Raw genomic sequence first — 20,585 nt, forward strand, 5'->3', positions numbered from 1 at the left:
CATCTTTGGAGATGGCAGGTGTTGCCACCACGCACCATATGCTCAGAGGCACGTTACCAAATTCTTCCAAGCTACACAGGAATTGGATTGGACTGTGATAGACCAACCCAAATTGTGTTTGCATTTTGACAAATTTGTAGGGCAGTACAATATCTCAGAGAGGAGGTCAGGTCTCCTGCTCCCCTGGTGCATTAACTATAGCTGCCTAATTTTCCTACTTTTTAAAGTGTGATAGAAATATCTGTTGGCTGTAGGTACATTCTTAAACCATAACAGTTTTTTGCCTAGTAGTGAATACATTTTAAATCAAGACTGTGGATTCAAAATAACTATTTATATTGGTAATATATAAGCAGCAGTTCTTGCCAATAAATTGCTATAAAATGAGGTGGTGGTGAGAATATATGAGAACCAATCTACATACCGGGCCCAAGAAATCCTGTTGACATCCCTGATATTGCTCAATATATCTGAAATTAAGGCTGCAGTCCTAAACACACTTACTAGGAAGCAAGTCCCATTGAACACAATGGGACTTACCTTGGAGGACACATGCTTAGGGCCACAGGGCAAACTCTCTGCTCCAGCAAACATGTTGAAGAAAATGCCAATTAACTACCCCAGCAAGATCTCACACAAGTCTGCAGCACTGCGCTTGTACAAACATCCATGCTAACATTCAGAGCACATTGGTGTCACAAGGAAGGTGGGGGATTTGTGGCTCCTCCCCAGACCAGTGTAACCATAGTTTCTGGAGAGTTGATGACGCTGTCACGGAGAGGAGGCAAAGCATGAGTTCCAGAACTTCACATGTATTTCTATTGATGCAAGAAACTGTTGAGCAGCGAGAGCTCCCATGCTGCTGGCATAATGAGAGAACCCAGTTTTATATTTGAATACTTTGTTTCTTTGAGAACAGAAAGCATTTAACTGCTATTGTGTTTTTTCCCCAAGCACTAGCAAGTTATTTGCCTACATCTTGTGTCCAGAATAGGTTGCAGTCCATCTGACATAAACAGAACCCACTGTGTTTCTGCATTTGTCCTCTTTATTCTATTTTTAACACACTCTTCTTCTATAGGTGCAGATTTTATGTTCTCACAATGCCTATTGAGTGTTTGGGAAGTGGGGCTTCTACTAAGAAGTAAGGTGTCCTTGGTACTACTTATAGGCACAGCACTACAGGATGTCAGAGATTAAAACTGCACAGAAAATTAAAGATCTAGTTATTGTTTTCCTCCTCCTCCTCCTTCATCAATGGCTGAATGCTGCCACCACCAGTGCATTAAAGCAAGCTGGTTATGCTAACATTTGGAAAGCAGTCAATAAGAAATCAAGCTGATACTTTCTCTAGTACAGGGCACTGGGGGATTTTTTGGAGAACACTTACACAGCCTGCCTATAGAAAAACCATCATTGCTGCAGTCCAAACCATGAAACTACACATACACACACACATTAAACAACCCAGATGATGGAACCAGAGGGCAGCATCAGCTGGACCACTTAGCACACTTTGACAAAACCCTTCTGTCTACTGACAATTCCAGAGATAAGGTCTCTCATCTTCATTTATTTTAAAACTCTAATGGATGACTGGATGTGAGTCTCTGGGTTCTTAGTGTTTGTTGGGCATTTGCAACAGACTTCTGGAACAAAACTGCAACAAGAAGCAGTATTTGTAATTGATAAGGCCACATAAATGCTGACAAGCGATTCATTCCTCCGAGAAATGACTATATATTTTGCTTCAGATTATAGAATGAGTTTTTACCTTCAGGAGCTTGGGTTTGTTTGTTTTTTTCTGAGGGGGTTATGGTTAAGAAGTAGGAGGGGGAAGGAAGAGGAGGAGGAGGAGAAGGTGAGATAATTTGCAGGAGGAGAAGGAGGAGCTGAGTTTTCCTAAGGTGGAGCTGAATGCATCTTGTACTAAATGACACTGGCAGATTGACGCTCTGCGATGGGGAAGGGCTTAAAGGCTGAGTCAAAAGCCAAGAAGTCTCTTTATTTACGCCTACTACCCTCCCCGCCTCTGGCAATCTGACTAATAACAAACTGAGCTAACAAGAAAGACTAAAAGGGGAGGGAGTGTGTGTGTGTATCGCAGCCGCTTGGATCCTAAAAATATAGATCCTTGCAATCCCAGGAGCGATCAGCTGAAGTCCTGCTGAGCGTCTGGTTTATTTACTGCATCCCGAAGCTCGCAAATGGTTAACTACGTGCAGAAAGTCAGCCTAGCTGGGAAGTCTGCTGTGAATTTTAATTGAGGAAAAGGGACAACTGTTTACAGGATGGTGTAGTGCGCTCTTTTTCGCCCTGGCGTCGTCTTCCCGCCTCTCTCAAGATCTCTCTCTCTCTCTCAGTCAAATGATCTGTCCTGCTTTGGATCCAGGATTTTAACTTCAAGGAACTGCAGCTACACTTGAGATTCCTGCACAGAGAAACCTTAACCCAGAAGACAGGGAAGCGGAAAGTGCTCGTTTTGGGGATAGCAAGGAAAAGGATTATATTTGAACAGCGCCTCTGTGCATTCCCGGCTGTGTCAGTGGGTGTAGCTGCTGCACAGGTAAGACACTTTCACCGAGGAATTAACCGAAGTATATCCAGCTTTTTGATCACCTTAGGTACCGATTCTCTCTTAATGCCCCCAGCCCATCTACCCTGTTTGACACCCCTCTTTTCAGTTAGCAGATTGTAGTTGTACATATTTGCTCTAAACTTACAGAATGACACCTCAAGTCTTGCGTGGGTCCTGGGGATGTCTTGTGCATGGGAGAGTCTTCAAAGGAATTAGTTGGCGGGGAAGCCGAGGTTTAAAAAGTGGCACCTGAGACATAGGAAAAGGACTTTACACCCCCGCTCCCCCCAAAAAACCCGGCACAGATTTCTTTTGAGAGTTTACAGTAAGCTATAATTGCCTGCAGAATTTGACAAAGGAGTACAGAGCCTGTTAGATATTCATATGATTATTCCTTAACCTGAGGCTTTGTACTTCCATCACTCTCCACTTTCCAACAACTGTATAAACGTTAATTGAAACAAGAAAGGTATTTGATATTTTTGTTTAAAACAGATGGATTTATTGCCTCTCATGTATGGAAACTTTGCCTTAGGAACACTCATTAGTCAGTACTCCTGAAAATGCAACATTTGTGCAAAATCTACCAAGTAGGAAAAAAACCTCTGCTGTTTCCTAGGTTTACCCAAACTCCCTCTCCCTCCATGCTCAAAATGAAACCATTTACTGAAGGTAGTTTAGGAAAAAAACGATGGAAATAAAACATGATGAATGTAATGTTTCAACCAAGCAAGTAAAATAAAGGGTAATTTGTATCTGTAATCAGTTAATATCTGTAACTGGTGATATTAAAAAATATATAATCTCACATCATTTGGAATATTTTCACATTCATTTATATTTATAATACAAGGTTAGCAGCCCTGTGGGATTGGAGCCCCGTTTGATGGGTAGAAGTTTTAAAATGAAATTTAAAAATAGCCAAAAATAGGATTCTTTTTACAACTGTTTTACTACCAAAGCTTTGGAAGGTAGAGGATGAGGTGGATGAATGGGAAGACCAAAATCTAAAATATAGTGAGTTGAGGTCTTCCATTGCTAGACAGAAGCTCCAAGCATCTTTCTGCAGAGGAAGAGAAACAGAATGTGTGTGTAAGAGAGAGACTGACTTATTGTAGCTAACCCAGCCAAAGTATGACAGTGATTAAGAGGGGAATGCTTTCTAAGTGGTTGCAAACAGTCTTAAACATTTGTGTTTCAGAATTGAATGTGGAAGGCTTTCATCTTCAGAAATATATGTAAAGTGTCCTTCGATGCAACATGCACTTTAAATTAATGCATGTTGATTTATGCCTCTTAATTTTGCCCAAGGGCATGGGAACAAGTACTTTTGGAATGCTTAGCAGAAGAACCCTTAAGAGAAAATAGAAGTTGAATTAATGATCCAGTCACTTTGCAGCAGACAAGTGTTTACAAGAAGCTTTATTTGTGAAATTAGGTTATCAGAAACAAAGCCTTGGGTATTAAAAGGAAGTACTTTCTGTTTTAATGGCTGGTGTTCATCTAAATACTTTGGAAGCAAGGGTCTTGCTCATAAGTCGGCAGGGTGAGAGAGGGTATTCAAGTTAACTATAACCAGCTATTTACACTCCTGAGATTACAACAGGGGACCTTCTTTTGTTTGTTCCAAAACTTACATGTATTTGTCCCTTTATTGGAAAACAACAATCCATCACCACTCTTGTAGGCCCATTCTAAGGATTGGTAAAGCTAGGATTCTTTTGTTTAAGACAGCTGACTCTGCAATGCTATATACACTTACATGGGAATAAACCCTGCTGATCAATGGGGCTTACTTCTGAGTAGGCTCGTATAGGATTGCACTGTGAGTGCCACTGATAGCTATGGAACCAATATGACGCACATCCATGCTTGCTGGCTAAATGCCTATGTACCGAAGCTTATGCTTAATAATAGATTTCCTACTAACAATCAACATTGCTGCCAACAGATTAACAGCCTGATCCTGTACATGTTTACTTGGAAGTAAGTTCCACTGAGCGAAAAAGGACTTACACCTACGTATACCTTTAATTATTGTAGCCTAATTTAAGAATATAAAAAGCCCTGGTCCATCTACGGAGGACTGCTATACATATATATTCAGAAGTAAGTTTTCTTGAGTTCAGTGAGGCTTATTCCCAGGTAACTGGGTTTAGGATTGCAACCATCTTCATTCCCAGTGGCCAGCCAGATGCTTGTAAGCTAGGACTTGGGCAATAGTTTTTCCCACTGTTCTCTCCAAGATTCTTCAAGGTACTTTACAACTGAATTCAGCAATATGCCTTTCTGAAGCAGAATTAGTTTAAATTTTGTGAAAATATGTTGCAAAATCTCCTTACTGAATGGTATGAATTACCCAAATAAATGCAGAGAAGCAACAGAAGACTTCACAGTGATTGAAGACATGATTCTAGCACACATGGTCCAAATTCTGTGCTTGTGTATACATGTCAACACACAAATGCTTTGAAGAAGAAAGATAAAGTTCAACTTCCACATAAAACACCTTTTTCTGTTTGCATGTTATCTTCAAGCAAATTGGATGTCATCAGTCAAAGCTGCAACCCTTTAGCCTCATAGAATGGACTAGCTTCATTGACATTGATAGCACCACTTCAGAGAAGCTGAAGCTGCAATTCCATGTGCACTTGCTTGGAGGTAAGCCTCAAGATCAGTGCCACTCACTTCTAAGTAAAAATGTACAGGATTGCACTGCATGCTGACTATTGCTGCATGCCTTATAATAAGCAGTCTACAAAGATTTTTTGTGTTGCAAAATGTGTTTCAAATCATCCCTTCCAAAGTAGGAACTCTTCACTTGAAAAATATGGAACTATTTACATGCTTAATACATTGCAAGCAGACAATGACCGCATGTGAAACTGAGGGAGATACTCATGCGGATAAACACGTGCGGACAAGTAATGAATCTGCAATCATAAGTTAAACTTTATTAAAAGAATCACATTCACATGACTGTTAATTTCCAACATTTAAACATGCTAAATCTAATAGGACATGTTGCTCACTAGGTCATTTCTAAAACCATGTCCCTTTAAAGATAACATACATTTTGCATTGTATAGTCAATATCAGCCACATAGATGTAGGAGTTTTGTGCCATATTCATGGAGTGGAATTGATAATGTGAATGCCAATGCCAAACTGGTCCAGAACCATACCGTCTTTACAGCTTGCTTGTTTCATCTTTGTCAACTTTCTTCTCATTCATATTGTCCCAGATGTATCTAAAATGTCAATACACACAAACAGTTGGAGGACAGAAATCAGAGATGGTGCTTTAAATTAAAGACTAGTAGGGCCCTGCAACATAATGTTGCAGTGTGTCCCTGATGTGCATGTGTTACCTGAGCATGTGGCTGGGAGGGGGGACGTCAAAGACCTGTGTCCCTGCTGTAACTTGGATCTTTCTTCATGTGCAAAATTTTATTAATTGGTTTAAGTTTTTGAACATTTGGCAGTGCAGTTAACCAGCATGCCTGCCAATAAAGCATGAAGCTTCTGGAAGTAATTTGGCCTAGGAGGAAGTCTGAGGGGGCAATTTAAGTTGATTGACCTTTGCTGCAATCTGAGAAGTATGGGAGAATGTTGACTGGGAATCCAAACCAGCCTCAGACCCATCTCTACCTCTGACCTGTATTATTAACAAATGGGCTGCATTGCAGGACTTCTGCAAGCTACTGTCTTTCAGCATAGTTCGCCCTCCCCACCCCCAGTGTGCATTAGGGATATAGCAATGAATTACACAGCAGGTTTTGTTTACTCCATGACCCCCCAACTGCAGCATGAGGATAGAAGCACTGGATAACTCTGCAGCATAAGCTACTCTCTGCAGTGTACACTACTGTTTCGATTCAGTCCAACTGCTAATGTAAGAGGAGGTCGAATGCCTCTGGACAACCCTGTAGGATTGTTGTAAATAATGCAGAGCCTGATCTGCACTATTCAGTGTGAACTACACTGCATGGCTATCATATAACACTGTCTCCCAAGCGCAGTGGGAGTATGGTGACAACAAACTGCATTTGCTAAGGAATTTGCATTACCAGAAAAGTTTCACATTAAGTAAGAACAGAGCTAGAAAGAGCAGGAACTCTTCTCTTTCCTGCTACTTTTTTTTTGGGGGGGGGTCAGAGAGCCTTGTGTGTGGACACACTGATCCCCAATGTCAGCTTGGATTTCTCCATTAATTTCTATGGGCAGCTCTCACTCCCATTCCTTGGGACATTTTAAAAACAACTCTCAACATGGACTACCAAACTGGCCTGGCCATTAGGCAAAGTGTGGCAACTGCCTCAGGCAGCAGGTGCTGGGGGAGGGAAGCAGCAACAACAGCTCCTTGGTTGTTATTCCAAAACATCTCACTCCTCTGACTGTTCCTTGTCTGTTGGGAGGACAGGACTGTATATCCCAGTCTGCATCTGTGTTGGAATTGCTGTTTTAGTATGTTTTTAAACCTTTAAAAAAACCATGTTTTTAACTTTTTTCTTTTTTAAGATGTCTTCAAAGCTTTTTTAAAAATGTTTTTAAAGATGTTTTGTTTTAATGTATTTTAAAGTCTGTTTTTATGATGTTTTAAAGTGTTTTTTAGTGCTTTTGTTTGCCGCTCTGGGCTCCTGCTGGGAGGAAGGGTGGGATAAAAATTAAATAATAAATATATGCTACATGACCTGTCTTGGCTATACCTAAACTAGGTTGCTGTCTCAGGTGCAGTGAAGAATGCTTTCATGTCACCAGCACTGAAGTTAGTTTCATCTGCCAGTCCAGTTGGCTTTTGTATATGGAATGGGGAGGTTGCATCGTCCTTTGCCTCAGGCAAACATCTTCAGCTGGAAATTACCTACCAAAACAATGTGATGGTTCTCTTCATACTTTTTTTTATTTGTGTGTCCTGTCCTCCATCCTCTTATGCTCATTTCTCTTGGAGGAGGAAGAGAAGAATGTGGGAAAAGAAATTGAGGAAGAGACACGGGAATATTGCTGTCTACTTTCCATTCTCCGTGCCTTATCGCTCAGTAGTATCTGTGGCCTGTCTGCCAACTGATCAGCAGAGTTCAGATGTCTCTTAGGCTAACACAGCCACACCTTCACCAGTCGCTTCTTTCTAGTCAGCTGACCAATTCCATCCTCTCCTTTCTTGGTTTTCATTTCCACCTGATTCCATGTTCCATGAATACTGGAACAGGCTCAGTCCTCTTTGGGCTATTTTGTGGTTCCCCTTTTTTTGTACTTCTGTACTGCAAACCTTGAGTTTTTCCCAAGCTTATTAATGCTTTCCTCTTGGTGGTGGATGGTGCCATTTTGGCTACTTAAGGAACAGTGTTCATCCCTTACTTTCACAAATGGGAGATAATTATAGGGAATGATTTCCTGAGACTTACTTCTGAGTAGACATGTATAGGATTGCACTGTGAGTGTCAGACATATACCTGTATTTGTATCTCTGCCTTCTAGGTGACTTGTGTTTTATATTTAGACAATTTGAACTATACAAGAAATGATTTCTGATATGCACATCTCATCTTAGCAGAAAACTCATGTGGTATCCTTCAGATGAGATGTTGGACTACAGGTCTCATCATCCCTGACTACTGGGAATGCTGATGAGAGCTGTAGTCTTAAAAACATTCAGAGGGCACCACTGTTGTAATTGGTAGTGAATAGAATGGCAACCCGCACTGAGACTGGACACACAGAACCAGTTCTTTAACTAAGACAGGACTTTCTGCAGACACCTTGCCATGGGGCAAGTGTGGCCTGGCAAGGACTTATGTCAAGGACTTCTCTCTTACAATTTTGGATGCTAACATTACTGGCACACGCTGCAACAGTCTGCGAGCTGCAAAAGATAATGGAACCTTAAAGCCTTGTCAGGTGCAGAGTGGAGGTATAGCAAGATACCAATTTAATAAATCCACAATACTTAATTAATTGTAAATCTCCACTGAGAGATAATCGGGGGGCACTCTGTCGTGAAATGAATCCATGCAAGATTGAGGTGTTCATATAAAGCTTCTTTTCTGTAATTTTTCCCCTTCTTTGCCTTAACTTCTACAAATATAACTTTACTACTCAGTGGTTACTATCCTAAAAAGTTTAAAGGATTTAACCATTCAAAAGTTTGGAATTTACTTTGACTGTGTTGGGAACAGCATTTCCTTGTCTTTTTGATTCAGTTTCCAAATGCATTTCTTGCACTGAATTAAATAAATAATACATTTCTGTGATCCATCTGTGCTGCAGGTTTTCAATTCTCAGACATATGCCTCTGTTAAGTGGGAAAATACAACCCTTCGTTTCCACAGAGGAGCCAATTTCTTAAGCCTGAAGGATATGTACTGTATATGACCCTGCTGCTTAGGTCATGCAGACACTCTGCAAGGAAGAACTATGGTTGTTCCTGTTGTTGTGTACATTTTGTATATTTGTTAAGCTGAGAGTAACAGCGGTCTGAAATGCGTGTGTGCCAGTGTGTGTGCGTTTACCTAAGAAAGCAGGCTTTTACCCTGCATTGAGATCACTGAGACTTAAGACTTAGTAAAATAAGAAAAGCTACTTTATTTATAGAAATACATAGTAGATAGAAAGGCATACCTAGTTCTAGCTAAATAACTATGTTGGAGGCACAACGCCCAGGCTTGGGAGTTGCCCCCATAGCTAGGAGAGAGAGCAAAGTCAAAGGTGTCTCCTCTCTCTCAGACAGTTGGAGAAGAGAAGAAAGGGTGGAAGGAGGAGGGGCAGGTAAGCTTCCCTTAAGATGGATCAGTCTAGCATTGGAAGGAAGTCAGTCAGAGCATCATAGGTAAAGGTAATCAAGCCTATCCATCTGAAGGACCCTAACTTTAACTCTCTTCTGGAACATAGACAAAAGAACAAAACAGGAGTTGCTCTTGCCCCACTTCCAACAGTTCCCAAGGAACCAGGAATATGTAATAGCTCTTTACACCAACACCCATTCATAATAGGTGTGTGAAGATTAACTACCCCACTTTAGCAAAAGAAAGTGGCTTACCGAATATGGAGAAAACATGGTGCTGCCCAGAAATGTTGCTTTTAAGGAATGGGCAAATTTATCTGGGAACTGGATGCATTCCATGGTTCACCAGTTGCCCATTCTTACCTTAGAGAATTGCTATAATCTGTAATTGCTAGGAGTTGTTCCTTCAGAGGATGTTTCGTATATTGAAGCATGCTTGGTGGTGGGGAAATTTCAACATTTCCAATGTTGAAGTTATATTTTTTAAAAAACAAAATGAAGTATATATATGTATTGTATTTTGCAGAAGCTGTTGGATGACCATGAAGCTCTGGATACTTACACTAAGTCTGATGGGAGTTGCTTGCGATGTACTTCAGTCCAAACTAGCTTTACCTTCAACCACTGGTTCTTGTGACATGTTATGTTCTTGCGATGAAAAGGATGGCATCTTCATTATAAACTGTGAAGAAAGAGGCATCAAGGAGTTATCTCAAGTACATGTTCCACCATCCCGGCCTTTCCACCTTAGTCTTCTCAACAACAGTTTGACCATGTTGCATGTGAATGATTTCTCCAGCTTTATCAACGCTCTCTCACTCCATCTTGGATTTAACTATATTCTCGACATTGAACCAGGAGCATTTAATGGGCTGAGTCTCCTTAAGCAACTTCATATCAATCACAATTCTTTAGAAGTACTTAAAGAGGACACATTCCATGGGCTGGAAAACCTGGAATTCCTTCAAGCAGACAACAACTTCATCACAATAATTGAACCAAGTGCCTTCAGCAAGCTCAACAGGCTAAAGGTGCTCATTTTAAATGACAATGCCATTGAGTTTCTCCCTTCCAATGTATTTCGCTTTGTGCCATTAACTCACTTGGATCTGCGTGGGAACCAGCTTCAGACTCTTCCTTACGTTGGTTTTTTAGAACATATTGGTAGAATTCTAGACCTTCAGTTGGAAGATAACAAGTGGATCTGTAATTGCGACCTAGTGGAGCTGAAGGCTTGGTTAGAAAACATGCCTCCTCAGTCCATAATAGGTGATGTTGTATGTCACAGCCCTCCCATTTTGAAAGGAAGCATTTTAAGTAGATTAAAAAAAGAATCGCTCTGTCCCACTCACCCTACAAATGATCTTGATGCCCCATCAGGTTCATTGCCATTGGTAGTTACCACATCAATAAGTGAGAGTCACTACTCAACCAAGGTAATCCCTATTTTTAAAGCTCCTACCAAGGAATCTGGTTTGTTACTTCATGTAACAAAGCCAGCTACTCTGCTTCCTGGAATATATTGTCCTGTCCCTTGTCAGTGCACCAGCAATATTCTTTCAGGGATTTTGATGCAATGCCAGGAACAAAACATTGAAAGCTTGTCAGATTTAGGGCCTCCTCCTCCAAATCCTAAAAAGCTTATTCTAGCTGGAAATATAATCCAGACATTACTGAAATCAGACCTCGTTGACTATGGCAGTCTAGACTTGCTTCACTTAGGAAACAATCGTATCGAAATCTTAGAAGAAGGATCTTTTATCAATCTCACCAGATTGCAGAAATTATATCTCAATGGCAATCATCTCACCAAGCTAAATCGTAATTTATTTTTAGGCCTGCAGCGCCTTGAGTATTTGTATCTTGAATATAATGCCATCAAGGAGGTTTTACCAGGGACATTTCATCCCATGCCCAAACTTAAAGTTCTCTATTTAAATAATAACCATCTACAGACTTTGCCACCCCATATTTTTTCTGGAGTTCCTCTAGCTAGGCTAAATCTGAAAACCAACCAGTTTGCACATTTGCCTGTAGGGAATATCTTAGATGATCTGGATCTACTAGTACAACTTGAGCTGGAAGACAACCCTTGGGACTGTACTTGTGACTCAGTTGGGCTGCAGCAATGGATACAAAAACTGAATAGAAATACAATGACTGGTGACATTTTCTGTACATCTCCAAGGCATTTAGCTAAAAAGAAACTAAAGTCTCTGAATACTGACATGTTATGTCCTGGCTTAACAAACAGCCCAGTTGCCCCAACTCATGCTAGCTTCATAATCATCACCACGTCACCAACCACCACCAATACACCAGACACTATTCTGCGATCACTTACCGATGCCATCCCTCTTTCTGTTTTAATCCTGGGGCTTTTGATTGTCTTTATAACTATCATTTTTTGTGCAGCTGGTATCATCGTCCTTGTTCTACATCGACGGAGAAGGTATAAAAAGAAACAGGCAGATGAACAGATGCGAGACAATAGCCCAGTACAGCTTCAATACAGTATGTATGGTCACAAAACAACACACCACACAACTGAGCACCCAGCCACAACCTTGTACGAACAGCGTATGATCAGCCCCATGGTTCAAGTTTATCGAAGCCCATCTTTCAGCCCCAAATTTGCAGACCATCAACGGGAGATGAATGACAAGGATGTGAATGATTCCAAACATCTCCACAGAGGCCTCTTAGAGAGAGAGCACTCCTCTCCTTTGACTGGGTCAAATGTCAAATATAAAGCTAAGGACCAATCAGCTGAGTTCCTGCCCTTCCAGGATGCCAGCTCTTTGTACAGGAACATTCTTGAGAAAGAAAGAGAACTTCAACAACTAGGGATAACTGAGTATCTACGGAAAAACATTGCCCAGCTACACCCTGATATGGAAGTACACTATCCAGGAGCTCATGAAGAGCTAAAGCTGATGGAGACACTCATGTACTCCAGGCCAAGAAAAGTTTTACTAGAACAGACTAAAAATGAATACTTTGAGCTGAAGGCCAACCTCCACGCTGAACCCGATTACCTGGAGGTCTTGGAACAGCAAACATAAAAAAGACCCTTTTGAGGGACTAAATCAAAAACTCGTATCTATCTTAACTCAGAACTTGTAAATAAAAGTGCCTTATAATAATGTGTCATCAATCAGAACTTTAAGCACAGCAGTAATCCGAGCGATAAGAAACTCAGGGATAACTGTGTGAAGCCATGGGAAACTTTGCAGGCTCTATGTCTCATCCCCACATTAAATGTGAACTTTGAGTGACTGGATTCTGGGAGGAAATTCAATTGCCATATTCCTCTAGACCTGCCTGGCCATCCCTCATTCTTTCGCTTAAGTAAAGAAAAAAAAGCTTGAAGCATTTGTTACTTCAATTTCATTCTTTTCTCTGGATCTACACCATATTTTCGTTAAAAAAGCACCTGTATACCTAGTTCCAAGATGCTAGTGTATATTGGTTAGGGATTAGTCCACATGTATGAACATTGTCCACAAATTGCACATGACATTGCCACATAATGAACATAAGAGAAATTATATGATCTTTTTTTAAAAAAGATATTCAATTGTACACACTCCAGGTCTGCCAGTATTTAAATACCTTTTATTTGGAATATTATTTATCAGAAAACCTGTTAGAATATGAGGATGGAAGGGGAAAGCTATATACATGCTTTATCCAGGAATTTTAAAAGACATAAACAAAGCCTTTTTGCTACTTTCCCTGGCAGGCAACTTTAATCACTTTTTGGACAATCTTCAGTATAATGCTGCTATAGATTCCTGTGCCCCATTGGTTTGACACTTATATCTGGGGAAATTTGGAAAGCTACTGAGAATTTATTGTAAATATATAAGTAAATCAATGAGCTATTTTTTATGATTATTATTTAATGATTGGCTCCTGTTATTATTGTATTTCAGAGGGAAAAAATCAATTCACTGTGGTCAGTTAAATGTCACATGCAAATAAGAACACACATAAGCAATGAAAACTTATTTGTGTGTCTGTGTAAATACTTCACATTTGCCACCGTTATGTAGCAAAAGAGCATTTCTCAGGCTAAGTAATAGGTCTGGTTTGAAAGTGACATCAGGCATGGGGTTTTTTAAAAGAAAATCTACATGTGTGAGGTTTGCAGCTAGTATCTTGATTTAAATTGAATCACTGGAATCTATACATATAACATTAGCACACCAAGATCCAGGATCCTGGGTATGTGCCGATGTAATGTGCTAATGCTGCACACATAGTTGCTAGTGACTAAGTTTAAATATGATGCTATTTTTTAAAAAATATCTAACATCCCATTTAAACTGGGCTCTACACATTAAGTCTGCAAGCTTAAGCATGCTTACATGAAAGCATGTTGCCAGGCTGTTTCAGACATTACACTGCATCTATCCTTGGTTTCCTGCTGAGTGTGGACTCAACAAGGAGATGCAGTCAGTTCTGTCTTTTTGACACCCATTTGTTGCATTCTCAATCTGCATTTTTAGGTGCACACTTAAAATAATTTTTAAAAGAAACTTTTAAACCTTTTAGGAGTAAACCTAAAAAAATATTGCAAGCAGCCCAATAGATATTCTGTATACATCCATGGGATGTATTTCTAAGATGCTCCTGATGAAGGTGATATGAAACACAGCAGTTTTATTTTACTACAAAGCCTAGTTAAGTTTATATGAACTATTTATTCTGTACAGTTTGTATCTTTTTCAGTTCACAATTACTATTATTATTATTATTATTATTGGGTGCCTTTCAAGCAAATCAAAGAACTTCTCATAAATAAAAAGATGACAATGAATGTTTTTTTAAAAGCCTTTTCCCCCTAAAAAGTTCTCTTTTTAAATAAAAAGACATTGGCAAGGCCAGCATGCACAAGTTCAGACCTCTTTGGAAATGAAAGGGGAGGCTTCTATCCATCGCCATGCATACAGAAGCATCTTGTTCTGGGTGCAAGAAGGCAGTTCAGTGTCCATGTATTACGCACACAGTGCCAAATTGTTAATCTGACCTGCATTTCCCCTCCTGTTCAAGCTAGTCTTTTGTAAAACAGCAGCACTTTGATGGATACTTTCACCCCCACTTCTAGCTCGTAACAATTTAAGGCTGAATGGATATATACTTAAAAATGCATTGTTAAATCAATTCAGCCATAAATACTTTAAGAGCCATTTTTTAAAAAAGTAAGAGTTGCCTGCAAGATTCTGATACATTTAATTTTTTTGTAAAAGTCTTAATTAAGCTTCCAGAGTTTTGCTTACATAGCAACTGGCAAAGATGTTGATTTCTCTGCAATGTCTTGACCTTCTAAAGAAACAGCCTCTCTGGGAGCAAAGAAAAGGAAGTGTTTGCACCAGATATTTCATTTGTGTCAATTGGCACAATGCTACAATGTCATTCAGAAAACTTGAGATTGTGGCCCAGCTGCTTGATTGAACTACCATCTTAATAATTGCATTGGATCATTGTTTTTGCAGTCAAAACTATAGGCTCCCAAGAATGAATATGGAGAAAACAATGGCTTCCTAAGGATAAACACGGAGAGCACCCTTTTATGGTAATGCGATAAGAGTCGGAACACCTGCTGTGTTATCTTGGGGCTGCCACTGAAATAGCACGCACAAACACACACACACATCTCTGTGGGTTCTTTTTCAATATTTAGAAATGCTTTTTATATGGGACACTGTCAATGTGCTGTATTCAAAATGAGATACACCAGTGGCCACAAGAAACGTGCAAGCATAGCCGTGGAGATGCGCATGTCCTGTCATTTTACATGATGAGTACTTTGATATGTTTCACCAGGAGAAAGAAGAACCTGCTACAAGGATGCTGGTTTTGGTATTATTTACTTGTTTTCTTAGTAAATCAGTTTAGCAAAATTAACTGTCTGATGATGGTGGTGGTGTTAAATAATAAGCTGTAGTTCTTAATGTATTAGCAATATAGTTAATAATGGACATGGGTTTTTTAGGAAGACCTATTGAATTCAATGCTAATTTCCTCCGAATAAGATCTATAGTTCATTGCATGAATGTATTGACCAGCAGAAAAGTAACACTGAACACAGTAGGACTTCCTTCTGTTAAAACCAATTTAGGATTTTATAACATTAATGCTGGGTGAAAATACTCCCTCCAGTTTCTTGGAAATCTTTGGCCCCAGCACGTCACTTCAGAGACATTTTAGGAAGTGTGGCAGACAGGAAGCTGTAAAGAGAGCATTGTGCTGCCTCCCACTGAACATCCTGGAATGCTATAGGAATGTGGTACCTTTTTATTGCATCTATGCACACAAGAACACACACACTGTTTTTCATGTCTTGCAGGTCTAATTTATTTTAAAGACTACACACATATTCCTGATTAATACTATGTTGGCTTGGATGCCCTCCCCTCCAATACTAGTCACCTCCACCTCACCATTAATGCATAAGGAGCTCCTAAGGATACTCTCTGAGCCGATGATATCTATTATTATGTAAACTTACAGGGTTAAGACTGAATCCCATTCACAGTATCTTTTAAGGGCTTGTACAGATAACATATTTACAACGATGTAGAAGTGCTTTTGGCTTGCTGTTACTATGTGCAACAAACATTTATTTTTTCCATTGGCCAAATCAAATGTCCAGGTAATCTTACTTTCTAACACTTGAGAGCTTGTCTGGATAAAACTAGTTACATTTATCATAAGGACTGGCATTCCCATAGCAAGTCTCTTTCTCTCATACACACATGCCACTTATCGTTTAGTGGAATCATCAAATGAACTGGGGCCATATCATGGTGAATTCCCCATCCCCAGCTCCATCTTAATAGTAGCTGCCATCAGGATCAAGTGGACATGTGGTGGCACCCTGTGGCAAATACAACATGACTTACAGCTCTAAACTACACCACATGGGGAGGGTAGCAGACATGCTAATTCCCACAACAAATGAAATGTCTAGATCAGTGTGCTTCAACCATGGGTTCCCAGAAGTTGTTGGACTCCAGCTCCCATCATCCCCAGCCAGCTTTGCCAATGGTTAAAGATGATGGGAGTTGTAATCCAGGATCTGGGCACCTGAGGTTGAAGATTACTGGTCTAGGCCTTCCAAAAATGTATGCAGCACTAATATACTAGAGGTGCACATGTTTTCATGTGGCTATCTCTGGCATCTTAGTATTAATAATTGGTTTTAATTGCAAGTTTATTAAAGAAAAAGAAAAGGAGGGAAAAAATACCAGCTAAACAAAACAGGAAGAACGACAAAAATTTAAAACTCCTTATCAGCTCACACTGACAATGCAATAACCATCAATACATCCATCTTCGTTTGCACATATAGTTCGTCAGGGCTATATATAACACCTCAGGGACACCTTTTGGATAGTATCTTAGGCATCACTGGTGCCAAAGCTAAATTACTCCCTGTCCCATGTCTGGTCAGTTTTGGAACTGTGTTTAAAGGAAAACCTGATAAAGGGGCTTTAGTTCTTATTTACGTGTGGTCTCACGGTATGTGGCATTTTACTTGGAAACAAACAAAAGTCAAGTATCTACCTCAACAAATTCACAATATAAGTTGATAGAAATGGGAAATGTGTGGCCCTCTAGATGTCATTGAACTCCAACTCTAATCAGCCCTAGAGAGCATGGCAATTGGCAAAGGCGGGGGGAAGTGAGGAACAAAGGAAGCTGCCTTATACTTAGTCAGACCATTGGTGCATCAACTCAGTATTCTCTACACTGACTCACAGCAGCTCTCTAGGGTTTCAGGCAGAGGTCTCTTCCAGTCCTACCTGGAAATTCCATTGGGATTGAATTTGGGACCTTCTGCATACAAGGCAGATACTCTGCCACTGAGCTATGGTCCTTCCCCATTGTTGTAGTCCAAAAACATCTGGAGGGCCACAGGTTCCCAATTCCTGATTTATTTGGACAGCAGTAGTGGGAGAGACATCAGAAGAAATGGAGAGGCAAGGGTAATACAAGCAATACCCAAGGATGAATGCAAGGAAATGCAACTCTTGGGCATTTTGAGTGATTTGGGAATTTTGTTTCAGCTGGGGGTGAGGATTAAAGTGTTAAGTCAAAGCCTTCATGGAGAAAGTAGGCTTTCAACTAAAGGAAGACAGATGGCACTGTGTACGTCTTCTGGGAAATGGCAATTTGTTACCCTGTCTGCCTGTTTGAAATTTGCTACCTATCCTGATGTCTCAGTCTTGGGCTTATCCACCTCAAGTTCCTGCTCTTGATCCCATTGGTTGCCTGGAGCAGAACCATTTGTTTCCTTGGTCAATCATGCCTTCATGGTGTGCTGCCAGTTCCTATTTCGACTAGCCCTTTTACTTGCCTTTGGCTGATCCCAGCTTATACCAACTAAACCCCACTACCTGGCTACACCAAATCCTACAATGACCATGTGAGTTAGATCCCACAAATCTGTCTGCAACCTGGGCTCATTGGCCCAAACTTTGATCCACGGAAATTGTTAAAAATTAGAGGCATGATTTTGAGAGTGATCAACATTTTTATAGCATTTGGTTCCTAAATGAACCGTATTCACAATTCATGTTTAAAGTAGCATGCACCACTACAGAGTACTCTCTCACACTATTCAGGCAAGCCACATCAACACTTCTTTCCAGGACACACTCTGGTCACACAAAGTCCCTTCCAGATTTATCTTGTAAATGTAACTCAAGCAGCGGTTTTGTCCTTCTGGAAAGATGTAGCTGAGCAATGTGGTATGCAAGAAGCATACTTTGAAACAACTACAGTTTCTGCTGCGTTGCTACTGTATGCAGAAGTAGTCCAGGTTAAATGCTCTTCTGCACTGGCTGCTATAGGAGCCATTCAAAGAACATGTGATGCCTGCTGGATAATGAAGAGCACTTTGAGTCCCTTTTCCTTTCTTGCTGTTTGGGTTCGGCTTTTGAGTTTAGGAAAGGGACAGGATCTAGCACAAAACTATGCTATGTAATAACAAGACTCAGCATATGTATAGCCCATGTCAAGCACTCTGCTTCACATACATTATCTTACAAGAACCCTTTAAGATAGGCCAGTCAGTATATGGTGGTATGGAGCCCAAGATGTTTGCCTAAGGGCCTCTTGTGAGTGACTGAGAGATGTTATATGAATAACTAGTCATTATGCTTCACCAGGCATGCAAATGGCCCAATAATGCAGAGGGAGATGCAGCAGTGAAGGCCCATACAGGGAGGGAAAGCCTTTCTTGCCAAGCAGCCACTGTACATTCATATATGTCAGGCCCAGGATGGGACTCAGGAATCAGACTGGTGGTTGAAAGCAATTCAGTTTTTATTAAGGTAATATCCAAACAGAGACTGCGCCTTCTCATGAAGCAACACAGAGATACAGGTCCTGCGACGTAGAAAGAGAGTTGACAGAGCAAGGAACTGCTTTCCCGCCTGTCTCTTAAGAAGGGGCCAAATGGGCACGAAGTCTTTCACTCCGCCTCAACGTCCCCTCAGTCACCACCCTCCTTCCCCCCCTCCTTTCTTGTCTTTTCAACTGTCTTCGAGTACGCGGCGACGGGGGAAGCACGGGCCCCTCCTCTTCTGAAGTCTCCGACTCTGGTATGGGGGAAAGGGGGGGCAGGTTTTAAACTGTCTTGCGTTTTTTCTTCACTTCTCTCTGTCTTGGGCGGCCCTCCCTCTTCCCCCTTCTGTTCTGAACTTCGGAGAGGAGGAGGCGTGGGAACTTCAAGGGAAGGCTCTAAAACTGTGAAGCCTTCAAGGTCCCCATTGCTAGGCAACTCTATCTCTGGAATTTCCTCTGCTTCGTCTTCACTCCACTCTGGCGAAGTGACCCCCTCCCTTCCCTCCAGTTCTTCTGAATCCCCAGGACCCCAACCCTGCACCCTGACAATATATGCATGAAATACAGTATATTTCATGGAGAAAAAGCTATCAGTGGCTACTAGCCATGCTAGTTACGGTCGACTTGCACAGACGCACAACATCAGAATCTTCCATCTGTGACTGACTGTATAGGGCTGGAGGCTGGGAAGCTGCAGGTGAGGGTTCAAGTCACACCAGGGTAAAGGAGGAAAATGCTTCCAGCTCCCTTTTTGCATGCCTGGCCAAACTAGTCATGTCAGGCAAAATACATTTATGTGCTTGTTTGTTTTTGTATTTATGAAATCCCTCATAAAATAAATTCTCTAGGTATCATACAAATAAACAGATAATAAAACAACTTCAACCAGCATAAAACCGAAATACAAAAGCAGTACAATAAAATACTATATACAGCATAGAACTAAAACAGCTCCCAAATATATACATTTAAAAACATGCACTGTATCATGGGGACTTAGAACTAGAACTTAAAAGGTCTGGGAGAACACAAAAGTCTTTAACTGGCACTGAAAAAAGAGCAACGTGGGTGGTTCAGTCTTCCACAGAGAGAGATTCCATAGCTGGGGAGAGTGGGGAACCTCTGAAAAGGCGCTCTCTCTCATGGCAACCCTATGAGCTTCAGTTTGAATGGGCAAACTGAGATGATCTTATTTAGGTATTTTAAAATAGTTTTACCTCACCCTTCATCAGTGCATGATTTCAGGGAGGGGTACAATCTTAAAAGTTACAAACCAAAAATACAATCAACATAAACAGAGTGGATAAAATCACAACCGAATTAGTAGCAGAACAGCAAAAAAAATGAAGACTTAGAATTAGGGATGGGTGAGAATTCTGCTGAATACAGTTTAGCATCTGGTTTTTCTGAACTTCAACAGTTTTCCCCTGACACTGAATTTTTGTTCTTTTCTTGACTTTACTCACAGACAGCACAGTAGTACATCTCTCTCTCTCTCTCTCTCTCTCTCTCTGCCATCCTCTCCCCTCAAATAATCCAAGATCCAAGTGGAGAGGAAGCAAGCAAAGCCTAATCGAGATTAAAAGGCAAGCCTGGAGACACTCTAGAGGTCCTTAATGTGAGTGAGACTCTCTAGGCTTGCCTTTTAAGCATTTAATGTGTAACACTACAGAGATTAGAAGGAAAGCCTAGAGAGTCTCACCCACTTTAAGGACTCTCTAGGTTTGCTGAGGAGGAGGTGGGGGATGGGGAACACCAAAAGCTGCTTTCCTTTCCTTTTCAAAAAAGAAAACAGCCAGTCTCTGCTTGCCAACATGAATACTGACCAGCCTCAGTCACCGTGGAGGAGATGGAGGCAATAGGTGG

General features: G+C 40.8%; 1 protein-coding gene across 2 annotated transcripts; it reads left to right on the top strand.

The window, feature by feature from the left end:
* Nucleotides 1-2,078: 2,078 nt before the first annotated feature.
* On the top strand, nt 2,079-13,690 carry SLITRK6 (SLIT and NTRK like family member 6). 2 transcript variants are annotated; one of them, XM_061629367.1, is made up of 3 exons: nt 2,079-2,566; nt 5,116-5,239; nt 9,886-13,690. In XM_061629367.1, exon 3 carries the CDS (start codon nt 9,896-9,898, stop codon nt 12,422-12,424), a length of 2,529 nt encoding a protein of 842 aa, XP_061485351.1. In that variant the 5' UTR covers nt 2,079-2,566; nt 5,116-5,239; nt 9,886-9,895; the 3' UTR covers nt 12,425-13,690. The 2 variants fall into 2 exon arrangements, with proteins under 2 accessions (XP_061485351.1, XP_061485350.1); XM_061629366.1 differs by lacking the exon at nt 5,116-5,239.
* Nucleotides 13,691-20,585: the final 6,895 nt, after the last annotated feature.

The sequence above is a fragment of the Rhineura floridana genome, chromosome 5, assembly GCF_030035675.1.
Source record: "Rhineura floridana isolate rRhiFlo1 chromosome 5, rRhiFlo1.hap2, whole genome shotgun sequence".
Taxonomy (NCBI): Eukaryota; Metazoa; Chordata; class Lepidosauria; order Squamata; family Rhineuridae; genus Rhineura; species Rhineura floridana.